This window comes from Myxocyprinus asiaticus, chromosome 44 (genome assembly GCF_019703515.2).
Source record: "Myxocyprinus asiaticus isolate MX2 ecotype Aquarium Trade chromosome 44, UBuf_Myxa_2, whole genome shotgun sequence".
Taxonomy (NCBI): domain Eukaryota; kingdom Metazoa; phylum Chordata; class Actinopteri; order Cypriniformes; family Catostomidae; genus Myxocyprinus; species Myxocyprinus asiaticus.
This window is the reverse complement of record NC_059387.1, coordinates 3905910-3922702: the sequence shown is the minus strand read 5'-3', so window position 1 is coordinate 3922702 and position 16793 is coordinate 3905910. Positions and strand designations below refer to the sequence as shown.

Below are 16793 nucleotides of genomic sequence, written 5' to 3'. Positions count from 1 at the left end.
CGATGAAACTGCTGACATTATACGTAAGTGAAAATAATAATAATAAAGTTCTTTTAAGCACCCTGTAAATCTTTTTATCTTGCTGGTACATTCATCAGATTTTGATTGCATTGTTTGGCTTTTTGTCCATTTTTCAGATTTTTATATTTGAGAATAACATCTACTATCGAGCCACTGTGGAGAACAGATCCATCCGCCTGGTTTCAACCGGAAAGGAGGGCGTGATATTCAACGGCCTGAGCGACTGGCTTTATGAAGGTATGAAAAGAGCTTACCTTAAAATGTCTTTATTCTGCAAAAGCAAGAGATAACATGAACTCAGCCTCTAATGTACATTCAATAAACCGATAGCTAGCATGCACAGAAGCTGATTGAACCATGTGTAATCTACATGTAATAAGTTGCTTATGTAGTAGAGGCAGATCTTGATGGCGATCGAGATATCAGGCATTTTCAAAGAATCACAGACAGAAAGAAGAATCAATAGCATCTCCCAGAATGCACCACTGACATTGACAGGACTCTGTATTTGTGGATTTCAGCCAAGTGTGATGTGAGTCTCCCATTTAAACTTTAATCTGGGTTCATATTACTGATGCTGACCCTTGCCATGGGCTTATGAGGTGCTGAAGGTCTCGAAATTGACTCTTATTATTTATTGATAGGGATGAATGTGTTAAATCATGATTTCTGTATCTCTCTGCTTCTGTTTGTGTTTGATTTATTTCAGTATAATATCGCTCCATATACAATACAGTGTTTGCATTTGATCATTTTTTCAAATGGATTTTGCAGGACATGGAGTCTCAGAGCAGCTTGATTTTAATCTTATCACAAAATCTGAAATATAAAATGTGTAAAATAGCTGATATATGCACACCAGTGACCGCATGTTAATTCAGTTCTATATTAATAGAATGTATTAATATACTGTTAACAGCCTACAGTTAGGCTAATGAAATTACTTTTTGACACTTTGGCCGTCCCATACAACCAGTGTTAGGTAAGTTACTCCAAAAAAGTAATAAATTACTAATTACATCTTCTACATTGTAAGTAAATTACAGTATTAATTACTGTGTCTGAAAAGTAATTAAATTACTCATTACTGATTACTTTTCTAAAACCCATATCAACTTTGACCAGATGGACATAAGTATCAACATCAAATTATTCTTTTCATTCTTTCAAATAAATCCTATAACATCAAATAAATTATTCTTGAACTGTTCTTAAACTGTTCCTAAATGGTTAATAAAATCTGTAACTCAAAATCGATCACTCTCTTTATACAGTAATTTATTTTTCAAGCAAGTGCATTTGTTGCAAAAGGCTGTATTTCGGTCATCGTGACAGTATAATAACAGTACACGGTTTTAACAAGGCACAGCGGCCCCTCAGCAGACCAGAGCAGAAGGGAAAAAATATTGGCTTACTGTTTACCACACGCTGAAACTTTATTTAGAATGAAACTTTACAATCTGGGATCATGTGTAAAGGTGCAACAGTCACATGAAGTCCTCTTTGACACCTGAACTTCTTCAGAACATTGAATCTTAGTGACACCAACAAATGAAACAGAACGCAGGTGTCCCGAGGTGCATTTTAAAATACTGAAGTTATTTTTAACTTGACATGGTGTCTAAAATCCATCGGTCCTGCATGAGACGCACTGCAGCAGTCAAAGATGTCCATTTAACGTGTGATTACATCAAAAAATCAATTGAAACTGTTGTGCGCAAAAACATGTTTGGTGTGAACAGCCCCTACGATTTCTCAAAAATGTATATCTATGTTGCCATGAAAAGTACTTGTGCTTCAGATCTGCATTTGTCATAAACTCATAGTAATGGAGATATTTCAGTTTAGTAAAACAACCACTTGTATCTTATTTCACCAATGCATTTAAAAGGCCGGTGTTGGATCAGAAAACAAATATATAGAATTGTTGAAAGTCTATACAGTATGTAATGCAAGTACATCATAAGTAACTGTAAATAAATGACTAAAAAATTGAAGAGTAATCCCTTTCTTCACTTTTTCAAGGAAAAAGCCATTTAATTACAGTAACACATTACTTTGTAGCACATTACACCCAACACTGCCTACAACACTATTTAACTGTGTTCAAATCACTGTAACACGCAGCCTTGAGTGGCTTATTGCTTTATTTTATTAAATTATCCTTCAGTGGATGTGATGTGTTGATCTAAATTCCAAAACAAATGTGTGCCATGGTTTAGAAAATAGATGAAAGTGACATTTCATATCTCTTTCTTTTTGGTTAAGATACATCTTGCAAGTCAAATGAGTAAGGCTTGTGGGCCATTCACACTGACAAAGTGTCAAAACCAGACTTGAATAATGTATAAGTAATTACAATTATTTAAACATGTATCAAACATATTAAAGATTAATATGTTTAAGATGTAAGATTAACCAGCATGAGAAAACTCCTTAAAACCTGAGCTCCTGAAATAATAGCTTATAATAATTATACTGAAGAATGAGCTTCATTTTATAAGTGGTGTGTAACTTAATTCAAGTCCCCCTATCCATAGGCTTCATTGTCTGTAAGTTGTATTATAATGTTTATGTGGATATAGTGATTAATATCACACATACAGGATGCAAGTGTGGTAATTAACCCATTAGTAAAGTTCATTGTACAGGTGTTCTGCTGGGAAATCAACAACATACTATTACTAGATTATTTCAATTAATTATTTAAAAACAAAATTCTTAAAAAAAAAAAAAAATACATAAATGAATAGTGCATTAATATCTTTCAATATTTTTTTCTAATCATATTTTCATCAGCAGTATGTTTTAAATACATTTTTTTTCATCTCATCTTGTTATTATTAACAAAATCAAAAAACCCTTTATCAACGTACATTTTCATCAGTAATTGTGTTGTCGAGATTAAAACTGGTTTTTATTTATTTTTTTCAATTCGTCATTCCAGTTTTGTTTCGTTTTCATTAGTTTTTACTCTATGGCTGTTAGCTTTATTTTAGCTTCATTTTTAGTTTCAGTTTAGTCATTTTTATGTTAATTTAATTTGTTTATTTTATATTTTAAAGTTTTTATATTTTATTTTAGGGCTGCTAAAGTAAATGTGTTAATTTGTATAATTTTAATATGTTAAATACTATTACATTTCTCAGTCATCTAGTGTAATCACTATCTAGTGAGTGAATTTTAGGTGTCAAATTTTATAATATACTGCTTATCAAAACTAACACTAATTCAAGGTTAGTTTTGGAGTAATGAAAATGTATTGTAGATTGTGTGTAGTTTGAGTGTGTAGTTTTTCCAAATGTTTTAGTTTTTATATTTGAATCAGTTAAAGCCACTGAATAGAAGTGCAAAATTAAACATTGTTTCCAAACAGTTTTCCGATTACGCTCCGTATCAGCTGTTGATCGAACAAACAGATAGTTGGTTGAGTCAATTTTGTGTCGGGCTGGACAGATCGCTCAAAACAAACAGAGGAATTGTTTAAGTATTTTAACACTCAGAAGTTACACATGTCAGCTTTAATGAAAATGTTTTCATTAAGTTTTCCGTTAAGTTTTCGTTAATGAAAATGAGTAACACTGGTACATGCACAGTGATGCAATACTTCGACTACCAATTGGAGTGCAGGTGGTGGAGATCATGTGATCTACCAGCTGATACAGCTGGATACAGCAGTCAAGTAGGAATGTCTACTAGCAACCGAGAGTACAGTGGCTTGCAGACCTCCAGTGTGAACACACCTTTAGAAAGTCGACTTGTTCTGTTTTGATCTAATCTGTTGGTCCATGTTTACATGTGCCCTACACATATGAACTGACCTTGACTTCTTCAGTTCTGGGTTTTGCAGTCTGTCAGTGTTTATGTGAATGCTTTACAGCTCTTGAAATGCTGTACGTTCCATTCACCAGCGGATCTACTAATGAATGATTAATGATGCAGTCTGATGCTGTTGAATACAAATCCTAAGTCTTTTCTATGCGTTGAGGAGAACAGGTGGCTGTGCATTCATTGAGGATGGGGTTTAGGCCTGCTGGACCCTTCTGGATTTGGACTTCCTGCCTCACGGTCCCTGATGTGCTTCGAGAAAGGTTAATGTATGTTAATTCAGATTAGCCATGCCAACGAAAAGGGCTTAAACAATAAATTTGCATCATTACAAGAGCAGTTTAATTCGTCCAGCTGTGTGCAGTTGCATTCAAGTGGAAAGATACACAATGTTAATTTCCTTATGGGGACTGGAAAGTGGTTGAAAGTTATTTTGAGAAGTACACAAATCAACCTCACCCCTACAAACTCTCTTCTCTATAATTTGCAGATCAGCAGTGTAGACTGGTACATTGTTGTGAGTGTGGTTTCTCAGAGTAGTTCATCTCTTGCCTCGAGGATATTAATTACCTCAATCAGTCTGCATAATCAATGCTGAGGTTTAATTACCACTGGATAATCAGTGAACCAGAAGTAGCTTTTGCTATTGCAGACGTCTGGTTTACTGAAGAAATGAACTCAATCACAGTAAGGCCCAGTAAAACAAGTTGATGTGGTCTTGTTGCATTTGTCTGCACATGTCTGTGAAGTCCACGAGACAGCAGGGTGCTCACAAGCGTGCCCTTTGCAGCTACTATTCCCCATTGATGTGCCCTTTTGACAAGCCTGTTCTGGTTTGGACTTCAGAGTGGACTAATACCTGACAGTCTATGTAGCATTACACCACCAAAATGTGGATGAAGTTGGACCACAAGGGCTGAGGGTGGCATTTGAGACCAATGGGGGCCAACGGGGGTATTAACACTTGGTCACGTCAAGCATTTTGACTGATCGGATAGCTATCCAGTCACAAAAAGACCAAGTGTAAATACCCTCCAAGATGCATTCGAGATGGAAAGCAGTCTGATCTTTCCAACCACCTCTGGTGTCAATGCATCTGGGGTGGATTTCCCACACAACAACGTAGCTCACTATTTAACCTCTAATAACCACAGGTGGAGAGTTGAGTACAACCACACAACTTTGCAATGCTGTTTGCTAGGGCTGCACGATTAATCGTATTTTAACAACAATCACTGTTTCTGCCTATCACGGTTATTTAAGCATAACCATCTACGGTATTAGTGAGTTAGCAAGCAGAAATTAGAGTCAGTTAAAGTTGTGACTTGTTGTTCATTTTCATTATAGTCTGTGTCTACAGATGACAGACCAAATCACAAGCTCTTTCGAAGTCCATTTTCACCTCAACTGACCAATCACGCTCTTCAGAAGTTCGCCATTGACTAATCACCGTTCCACTGTTGAGCATTCTTAAATACGTAGCCACAGGTGTTTCTGAGTATCGTTTGTCTCGTGTGTGCGGCGTTGGATACTGATGGTGTGTTTCAGTGGTCTCAGAGCGGTTCTGTGCTCGATACATTAAATGAATTCCATCTCGTGCTCTGATTATGTTTTATACACTGAACAGCTGTATTTTGAGTTTGGTTTGTTTTCTGTGCATCACTAATGTGCACAGACTGCATTATATGAGCATTTCAGATTTACTTTAGTTGCACATTTGTCTAATTCCAAATATGTTTGGCCATTACAAGTGTGTAAACAAATCTAAAGTAACCCCTTGGCACCGGGGTTGTGTGGATCGAGGAGGAGATGAGAGCATTTCACCATGTATGGAAGGAGGAGCACACAGCTGTTGTCATCAGAAACAACAACACACATACACTTCCTTCAGGTTTCCACCAAAATAAAGGTTTAAGACCATATAGCAATGCCGTGTGCCAAATTATTACCAAAATATATTACTATTGTGTATGACTATTGTATATTGCAATATAATAATAACAATAATTTAAAAATGGCTGAAGTGTGAACACCCCACAGAGCAACATGAAGGATTATGTGTATGTGGAGAGCGGGGCAGGCCGAGCAACGACTGTGCGGAGCGAGGCCGGGTTGGAAACCTGCAGCAGATTATCTCGCCCAAATATGGGTGATTGCAGCCTTAACGAGTGAGAGATAAAGCTGCGACTAGAGCGGCAGTCGGGGAGAGACTCCGGGAGAGAGAGAGACCAATGAAGCTGTGTGTTTATGTGGAGCTGAAAAGCACCCTGTTAGTGTGTTCATGCTGCTGAAAAACAGTGGTATTGCATGTCTTTGTTACACTGAAAAGTGCTGACAATAAAGTGTCTTATGTTGGACATTTGACCAGCTCCTGCCTCCTTCAGTGAGTCGACTTCCTTACAGTGTATTTTAATTATCTCTAGTCTGTATTGTTAGAGTTGCATCTGTCTGTAAAGGTGTGTGAACCAAAGGGGGCCAGAAACAAATACAGTACAATGAGATCTAACAAACACATTCTATTGGCAGTAAAGCATGGGCAAAACATGACTTCATACTAGTTTGTAGTTTTAATAAGTTGATCTACGTGAGAGATGCAGTTAAAAGTAATTTTATGTTGTTCTAGTTTTTTATTTTGATTTATTTCTAAGCAGTCTAAACAGTGGCAACAGTATTTTTTGTTTTGTTTTTTGTCTCAAATGTTCCCAAATGACAGAATAATTGTGATTATAATTTTTACAATTATTGTGCAGCTCTACTGTTTGCAAATGTTCATCAGATCTACGGTTTTGGGAAACACCAAATCTTTGAACTATATTGTAACAGTGGTGTTTGCGAACATAGTTCACACACAGTGCTTTTGGGAAACATAGCCCTGGTTGTTCAAGCCACGTACATAAACTTTATTCCTCCCAAACGGAACTATGTCAGAGACACCTTTATGTGGTCAATTGTAAATAGAATGTGCACACTCAATCGGATAGCAGTCCAATCGATCAACATGCATTAAATAGGCCCTAAAAATGCTGGACCTGCAGGCCACATCTGCACTGATTCCACCTACCCAGTAAGCAGTTCAAGTGATTCGCTACTCTACTTGTCAGTCATTATTTTACCAGCATGTGGTGGCCCTGCTCCAAAGCAACGGCTCTTTAAATATACCCAAACAAAAGTCTTTTAGCCTGGACCTTTAAAATTCTTTTACAGAGTCTGTAACGATGTCCTATGTACCCTGCATAGTTTTGTGGGCTTTTGATGAGACCATATAAAATTAAAGGAGAAGTTTAATCTGCTTTCCCAATGACACTGAATTTTGATTTTGCACACACATCATTGCATTCTCATTCAGATCACTGATCTCATTTGCTATCACTGAAACTTTAGCGAGCTGCCCATGTATACAGCATTTTAAAGAATCATAGGCTCGCTCTTGAAATGAAGTCTGTTCCAAAAGGTAGACAGCAACATTCAACTGCCTTCTAAAACACTTGTTTTAGCCTAATTCAAAGGCAGCATTGATAGCAGCAGTGTGTGTTTCCTTTGAAAGAACACAAAGGGAAATCCAAGAATATATATATAAAAAAAACAACAACAACAAAAAAACACTTAATCTAACTAAAATTTCTCCCAATACTTCAATGTGGATGTTGTGTATTTTTTACTCTAAAGGCCCAAGTAGACTTTGTTTTTTGTGTTCCGAATCGCCTCGCCCCTGGTCGACCGCATTTCCTTTGTGAGTATATTTTCTGACGGCGAACAAATAGGAATATGCTCGACGCATGCGCACTACAACTGCTTTGCAGCCGAGCGGCTGTGCTGATGACACAATTTGCATCACACATATTTTGCGCGGAGCATTCCACAACGCACACACCCGAAGTATACTTTGGCTTTTATTTAGAGTATCGCGTCATTAGCCTAGCAACATGCTAACATCAAACTCTATTGGAATATTTGTGAATCGTGCTGCCATGTGCTTCTCATGAGGAGCTCTGTGTACACACATGTTGAGGGGAGTTTCTGTCTATGTCGAGTGTTTCAAATCAGACCCGTATGAGGCTCCTTGATGCTGCCTAGGTAGACTGTAGACAGCCAGGCAGCTCACTAGGGTTCAGAACAGATGTCTGAGCTTCTTTCAGCTTGCAGTTAACAGTCAGTAATTGCCCTCATATGCCCTTTTCATTAGGTAAAATGACCTACAGTATTAGTTTAATGTAACACAGAGAGACGTTAAGACTTCCATTTTTGTTATCCAGTCTCTCTTAAACAAGAATCTCAGAGGCTATCTTTGAGGACATTATGATATGCTGACAGCTTCAAGTTTTTCTGATAACTAGTTTGATCTGTTTCCCATGTACGCTGCCTTCTTTAGATCATTCACCTGTTTAAAGTTGTGTATGTGTTGTTCAGTTATGAAGTGTCATTACAGTATAGACTGAAGTGTTTTACTAAGGCTCTCTACAGCCCCCTACTGCCATTTAGATTTTGAAATGAGCTACTGTACGAAACTGACTTACAATGGCCCCAGAGAGTATTTGGACACTTACAGTAAGTCACATTGAAATTGTAGTTATGTCATTTCATATAAAATATCAGAGCACGTGTTATTCTCAGTCTGGAAGTCTCGTATATTGGTAGTTGTTGCCTTGCTTCTTATAGAGATCGGAAACCAATAAACAGTCCAGTGGCAAGAATCAATAGAATCATTATTGCGCCACCCAGTGGTTAGACAGGAAAACTGTGGATAAAAAAAGTTAGTAACGGTCCACAAATCTGATAGGATGAGAGGTGTGCCAAGAGTGCTGGGGCGCTTTACTGTTACTCTCTGCATCTCCCTGTTTGTGGCTTTCCAAATAGTGCTGGGGATTTTTGATTCATTGCTCATTTTGATTTTATTCAGTGATTCATTCAGTGACCATTTATAGAGAATGCATATTTACTCCAGTAGGTGGCAACAAATGAGTGAATATTTAATTTGTTTTGAGTGAGTCATTCAATCATTGATTCATTAAAGTTGTTCACCCCCGAAACAATGAAAGTGAATGAGAATGATTCATTTGCTTAAAAGTTTAATTAAAAACACTGATTTGTTTATGAATGAAACTAATATGAGAGCAGTGCAGAGAGCGAGTTGTGCTTGATGCTTTTGCTTCTCCTGGAAGTATTTTCGCTGGTGGAGAAGAAATGCATGAACTAACTAACTTTTGTCTGAAACATTCTTTTTAGGGGTGTGAATCAATTAAAAAAGTTTTAACTAATTAATCGCATAATTTTCCGTGATTAATCACAATTAAAACATTTAAAAAATCATGGTAAATACATTTACTTTATACTTTGTCTCAAAGAACATGCAAGAATTTGGTTAGTCATTATTTATTTTAATTATATAATATGTATGTTAAATTGTTCACATTTGTTTTTGTTTGTTTTTGCAGATAGATTTAATAAGGCACATTTTTACAGGTATTACTCTAATACATACAAGTATTTGTATACTGTACATGCCATAAAATCAGTGTACATATAATTACAATTTGGGCAAAATCATCTGCTGTTTTCCAGTGGACTTTTTTTAAAATAATAGGATCAAATGGTTAGATTCAATTAATATCAAACTTTTTTGGCAAGAGAAAATTTTGTGTACATTGCCAACGCATTATTAGACACTACAGATATAAAACATATTGAATGCTAAAATTTAATTTCCTGAAGTTTAAAATCTCAAAACTATTATTTTCTCTGGATGCCGTTCAGTCTGTACAAGTATATCTGCTGCAGCTTGCTGAACGTCCAGGTTCTGTCCATTGTATAAAGGTGCCTGGGTTTGTTCCTGGCAGGCAACACCTCGAGACATCTTTCTCCAATCACATGAAGTTTTAGGAAGTAAAAAACAAAAAAAAAAACAGACTGAATTAATGGCTTTATTTTTATTTTTTTATGGACAAAAAAAATAATAATTAATCGCAGAAATTGATGTGTTAAATTTTCCAGCCCTAATTCTATTACATTATTTACTTGCGTGTTGAACTGTTGTATAAAAGCAATAATCACACTTGCAGCAATAATCACACTTGAAGTGCTGCAGGTAGTCACAGCCTTGCTGATATATGACACAACAGCTTGATAACGACAAGAGGGCCTATCTGCAGGAGATCAAAGGCCTGGAGGACTGGTGCCAGGAGAACAACCTCCTTTTGAATGTCAGCAAGACAAAGAAGCTGATAGTGGACTTCAGCACAAAGCGGGCAAGGAACTACCACCCCAATATGATCAACGGGGCCACAGTGGAGAGAGTGGACAGTTTCCGTTATCTTGGACTACACATCTCACACGATCTGTCATGGACCTGCCACATTAACACCATGGTGAAGAAGGCCCGTCTGCGTCTTTACCACCTCAGGTGCTTAAAGAACTTTAAACTGCCCTCTATGGTGCTAAAAAACTTTTACACCTGCACCATTGAGAGCATCCTGACAGGAAACATCACAGCCTGGTTTGGGAACTGTACAAAACAAGATAGACTGGCTCTACAAAGAGTGGTGCGATCAGCTGAGCGCATCACCCACATCAGACTCCCTGACCTGCAGTCCATCTACAACAAATGATGCTGGACCAAAGCCAGGAAGATCATGAAAGACCTCAGCCATCCTAATAATGGACTCTTCTCTTTGTTGCGGTCAGGGAAACGCTTCCGCTCCCTGATGGCCAAAACAGAAAGAATGAGAAGGAGCTTCTTTCCACAGGCCATCCGTGTCCTGAACCAAGGACAACACCAGGATTAGATTCACTATTCAACACCACACACTTGAAGCAATACACACTCTCCATTATCATATAATTAAATATCATTATTATACATCTACAACATCAGCCTGTTGCAGGTCAACATTACTGCACAATTGCACTTTACCTTGCACATGTACATATTGCCAGTCAACTGCTGATGCTACCACCTCTACATCTGTCATTATGCACTATTTCATATTCATATGCATACTTTGTACATACAGTATATTTCTTCTATTTTATTGTGTATTTTATTGTGTTGTAAATTGTGTTTTTTACTTCTATTTCTACTCCTTATCTATATATATATATAATATAAATATATATATAATTTTTCTCGTAAAAGTTGTACCAAGAATTTCACTATATGTCATACTGTGTATGGTTATGTATGTGACCAATAAAACTTGAAACTTGAAATTGATTGCAAGTGTAATATTGACACGTCCTGAGACATGTTCATTCTGTTCCATTCTGTTGCGCTCTGTACTGCTGTTAAAACTGTTCCACTTTTTGTCCAGACAACTCACTGACAAACTTTTTTTTGTTTGTTTTTTTTTTTGTTTTTTTTTTTTGCATATTCTTAGTTAAATATTTAGGTTTTTAAGAATTTAGATTCTTCATTAAAAGAAGTCAATAGTAGGACTGTTTGTCTGCAGTGTAAAGTGATGTTTGTAAAGACAAATGGCTTTGGGCGTGTAATTGTATTAGCGTTTGCTGGTAGAGTTGATCAGACCTCTGCTCTGCATGCCTTCACCCTCATTGAAATATCTTCACAATCATCTCCAGTTAATTAAGTCACTAATAGTTCGTTAGAAGTCTGTTATTACACTGATTAATCCAATGAAGGTGATGAACAACACTAAAGTCATGTTTGTTAGGAGTCTTCTGAATTTAAATGAGAATCATAGAGATGTGCTGTTAACGGACACAGGAAGAAGTGCTGGTGTGACATCACATGATCAATGAGAAGATTTGATTGATCTCTCATTGGTGAAGCAGATATAGTATGTGTAAGTGTTTTAGTGATAGCCTAGCCAAGCTGATAGCATGTTGCTAAGCTAACAACTTACAATTAGATTTACATTTAGACATTTAGCAAACGCTTGTATCCAAAGCGACTTACAAATGAGGAAACAAACTTGATACTCTACTAAGCACAACTTATACATACCACACACAAATATTGGGCAAAATAGTGTGTTAAAAACTTATTTTGCAACTATTGCAACATTTCAGTATTTAATAAAAACTGTTGTTTCTCTCGACTCCATCAGCCATCTTGGATTATTTTTTCACTGAGCTCATCACAACACATTCTGGGATTGTCTTATAAAAAAAACAATGTATCTTATTAAATAGAATCATTTTGGATAGTCTACTATTTAGAACAGCCATTGTGTTAGGAGTGTCTACGATGACTATTGCACTATTTGAATTTTTTTGTGTTGATATAATGAAGACTCACTCTTCTAAACAGTAAAGTTTCATGACACAAACCATCTGCTCATTTGTCCCCGATTCTCCAGCTGTGTCCTCTGATTAAAGAGGACAACTGTGGGTGTGTGTGTGTGTGTGTTTCTCTACTGTCCTCCAGCTCTCAGAACACACACTCCTGTTTCATCAGTCATCCAGCTCTGCCATTAAACCTCCCCGTGTGAGCAATCAACAGCCCAACAAGCTTCCTCTCTCACTGCTGTGTGTGTGTGTGTGTGTGTGTGTGTGTGTGTGTGTGTGTGTGTGTGGGCAGGTTTAAGTGGTTTACGAGGACTTTTTTTAGGTTACAAACTGGTAATTACAAGTGTATTGTGCTATAATTGTGGTTTATGAGGACATTTCTAGTGTCCCCATAATTCAAATCGCTTAAAAAACATACTATACAATATTTTATTGAAAATGTAAAGATGCATTTTGTGAGGGTTAGGTTTAGGGGTAGGGTTAGGAATAGGGGATAGAATCTATAGTTTGTACAGTATAAAAATCATTATGTCTATGGAGAGTCCTTATAATGATAGCTGCACGAACGTGTGTGTGTGTCTGTGTGTGTGTGTGTGTGTTTGAGAGAATAAAGGTCAGGCAGAGAGAGACAAAGACAACAGGGATGAAGAGAGAGATGAGTTTACCAAAATAATAATATTGACAAAATCATGTGTAGTAATGCACTCACAATGGATGTCTTTGGGGGCACTGCACCAAGATTAATGTTAAAATACATACTGTTTCAAAAATATAACCACAAAAATACAACATTGTGTGTGTTAACATGAGATTAGTGTGAACAAATCGCTAACCAACATTGACTGTGCAAAGTTATATCCATTTTGTAAAGCTGGTAAACATGGTAACTTTTGTATGGTATATGGAATGGCACCAAAAAAGGTACTGATTACATTCAAGAAAAAAAAAAAAAAAATAGGAAATGTGTCAGTAATGAATAACCAGAAATGTGTCCCCCTAGAACAGTAGTTCAACAACTTTATAGCTCAAATTACCTACATTTTGTGCAAAATAATTTATTTAAGTCCTTTTACAAAAACACAAGCTGCACAGTTCTGCTATTAAACCCTACAGAATGTCTTTCTCTGAATGTCTTTCTCGAGTGCATTAATATTCACACATTTTTTTTTACAAACCGAGGGACACATTTTTTGAACCCAGAACATTATTTTAAAGTTTTCTTTATTTTTTCATCCAACCTCCTTTCAGTTATGCAATCTCAGATGCCAGTTATTAAGGACAGACTATGATACCACTCATCACTTTATCCAGATCACTGCACTTTATACCACAGCATTGTTGAATCCTTCATTATTTTTGGTTGTCAGCAAGGTGTAATCTAATTTTCTAAATTTTCTAATTAACTGCACGGTAGTTCTAGGTTTGTTACAGTTCTATATCACTTTGACATGTTCTTTCTGAACAATGGGACCTTTTACACATACACGTTTTTGTGTCTGTCTGAGCTGTTTGTTTTTTTAATTATTATTATTATTATTGTTTTTTTTTATGTAAATGTGCTTGAAGGATGTGTTTGACCGTTGTCCAGTGTCTCGTGTAGGTGCGATCTGTTTTTATGACTTTGTGTTCAAAACTGTTAAAATCTCGTCTCAAGACGCCTGCGTTCTGTTCTATTCATTGTGGAATAGGCTACTTAATCAGTGCCATAAATAAGTAGTTCTTTACACAAGAGGCCTTTAGGGATGGAAACCTGAAAAATTTCTTGAAATATATTTTTTTTACATATGTAACTGGTGTTTAAGTGGAATAATTGACTCCAGAGCATTGACTCCCCCCCCCCCCCCAATAATTAAATTCTTATTTTATAAAGAAATTACATTTTATATCAGTTATGACAACTCTTGGAATAAGTTTTAAAGTATTGTAATGAATATGGGAAGTTTGTAGGTTTGGTCTTGGCAGGCTATATCTGCTAACGATGCTGTCAAGTACAAAGACTGGCTACTGCATAACATACAGACATGCTGTGTCAAGCATGTAAGATATGCTGCTACACAATTACATATATAAGACATACTGCATCAAGCATGTTGGACATGGTGCTGATGCACAATTAGACATACCTGCAATCCCCTTTGAAGCAGATCTAGACAAGTGATGCTGGGGAGGAGGGGGGTTTCATAGAGAAAGCACTCATAGCATGCTGCAGTGAAACCAGTTTACCTGCGAACATCTGAGGCAATTTAAATGCTAGAGAAAGAGGGAGTACACTAGTTGATTGCCTAGCAGATTATCACTGGAATTGTCACATTGAGTCATGAAGTATGCAAGACGAATGGCTAACAAATTAGATGTTCAAAGGGCCTATCAGATTGAGCCATGTAGAGATTCATGACTAAACTTCAAGACATAATGCAATCATTGAAAATGGTGTGATAAGACAGTGTGCAAGATAAGTCTCTCTCTGTTGACATAATATCTGTCTGAAGCCTCAAATCTCAACCTCAAGCTCTCTGAACACATTCACACCAGCATTGTGTGATGAAGTGAACAGAACTCTGCTGAATGTGCCACTTCCTTGCCATTTCAGCACAGGAAGAGGGGTCAGACCCTTTTTCTACAGCCTTTGGTGGACTCTAGAAATAGCTTTTTCCTGAGATTGTGGAAGAGAAGGTGCACTTGATAGACAGGGCTGGCGTTCTCTCTCTCATCGGCGCCGCTGAGATTACAGCCCGCCCCGTGATTTATGGGCCAGAACCTTCCCTACTGCCTCCGTGTGGGGGAAGCAAAGATACAGAAACAGGTGGTTATGTGGAGATGCTTTTAACTACGCCAAGTGCATGGACTGTGTCCGAATGGAGATGGAAGTATGGATGTAGTTGGAATGAGACCTTTGAGACGTCGTGTCATGGATGATTTATTTTTACTATTCCTGCAATTATTCGAGTGAGTGAACCACTGTGAAATATGACTTTGCTCTTTAATCTTTCTCTTACAGTGGAGATCTTTAAGTCCCATATTGCCCACTGGTGGTCTCCGGATGGAGCCAGACTCGCATACGCCACTATCAATGACACGCTGGTGCCCAAGATGGAGCTTCCAATGTTCACTGGCTCTGTGTACCCTACAGCGAGACAGTATCACTACCCTAAGGTAAAGTCTTGGAATGTGGGAAAAATGTATAGTGTTGAAGGTGAATGTTTGTTATACATGGACATCTGTTTTCCAGGCAGGAGAGGAGAACCCCATCATCTCTCTGTATGTGGTGAATCTCAACGGCCCTCTGCACACCATTGAGATGAGAAGACCAGATGACCAGAGAATAGGGTGAGCTGACTGCTTACATACAGTACACTCCTTAATGATATCAGTATGCCAACACTGGATCTTTGCACTTAAGCGTTTTGACACGGAAGACACAAGTTTGTTAAGTTTAGCAAACAGAATTTTTCCCACATTCATTCATAATGCAGGTCTTCAGCCGTACAAATGTATGGGGCCTTTGTTGCCATATTTTGCGTTCCACAATGCCCCCCACATTCTAAAATGGAGACAGATTAGGACTGCAGTCAGGTCAACCTAGCACCCAACTCTCTTCTTACACAGCCATGTACTTGTAATCCGGGCAGTATGTGGTTTTCCGTCATCCTGCTGGAAAATGTAGCAACGTACCTGGAAAAGACAGTATCTGTGAATCGCTCACATATGTGCGAGTTAGCCATGCCATGGGCACTGACACCCCCCCATACCGTTTTGGACCTGACGCTGATAAAAGCTTGGATGGTCCTTTTCCTCTTTGGCCCGGAGAACACGACGATTTTGTTTTTCAAAAACTATTTGAAATGTTGACTCGACGGAACACAAAACATGATTCCACTGTTCTACTTTCCATCTCAGATGATAACGAGCCCAGAGAAGTCTGCAGCGCTTCTTTACAGTGTTGATTTATGGCTTCTCCTTTGCATAGTAAATTCTTAACTTGTATCTGTGGATGCAGCGGCGAATAGTGTTGACTGACAAAGGTTTGCCAAAGTATTCCCGAGTCCATGTCATGATTTCCATTACAGACAGTGACATCTGAGGGATCGGAGATCATGCACATTCAGAAGTGGTTTTCCAGCAGGACGATGGCAAACCACATCTTGCCCAGATTACAAGTCAAGTCATTTTTATTTGTATAGTGCTTTTCACAACATCATTTAAAGCAGCTTTACAGAAAATCATGCTTTAGCAGAAAATGAAACTGTAATATCTATAAATTCTTAGAGTCATCATTGTGTAGTTTGATTAAATATGATTGTAAATTGAGTATAAAAATAAATAATTAAATAATAATTGTATTTAGAACCCCAGTGAGCAAGCCGTAGGTGACTGTGGCAAGGAACACAAAACTCCATAAGATGTTGATTAATGGAGAAAAATAACCTTGGGAGAAACCAGGCTCACTGTGGGGGCCAGTTCCCCTCTGGCTAAACAACATGAATATAATGCCAATATTAGTTATTTGTGTGCAGTTAAAATTTGTAAAAAAAAAAAAATAATAATAATAATAATAATAATAATAATTTGAAGTGTGAAGTGTTAAGGGCCAGTGTTTAAACAAAGATTTTGTAATTTTGTAAAACTGTAAGATTAATGACTAATGTCTTTGAAGTCCATCCTGGATTAACTGCAGAAGTTCACATAGATGCATTGTCCTTTGT

At 37.4% G+C, this 16793-nt stretch overlaps 1 protein-coding gene across 3 annotated transcripts in view; it reads left to right on the top strand.

Moving 5' to 3' along the window:
- Positions 1-16793, top strand: part of LOC127434240 (dipeptidyl aminopeptidase-like protein 6) — a 506360-nt gene that overhangs the window by 434582 nt on the left and 54985 nt on the right. For all 3 annotated transcript variants that reach the window (XM_051686825.1, XM_051686826.1, XM_051686824.1), the window contains 3 exons: positions 138-258; positions 15089-15243; positions 15320-15417. In XM_051686825.1, the coding sequence (XP_051542785.1) occupies positions 138-258; positions 15089-15243; positions 15320-15417 (374 nt within the window). The remainder of the gene's footprint in view (positions 1-137; positions 259-15088; positions 15244-15319; positions 15418-16793) is intronic.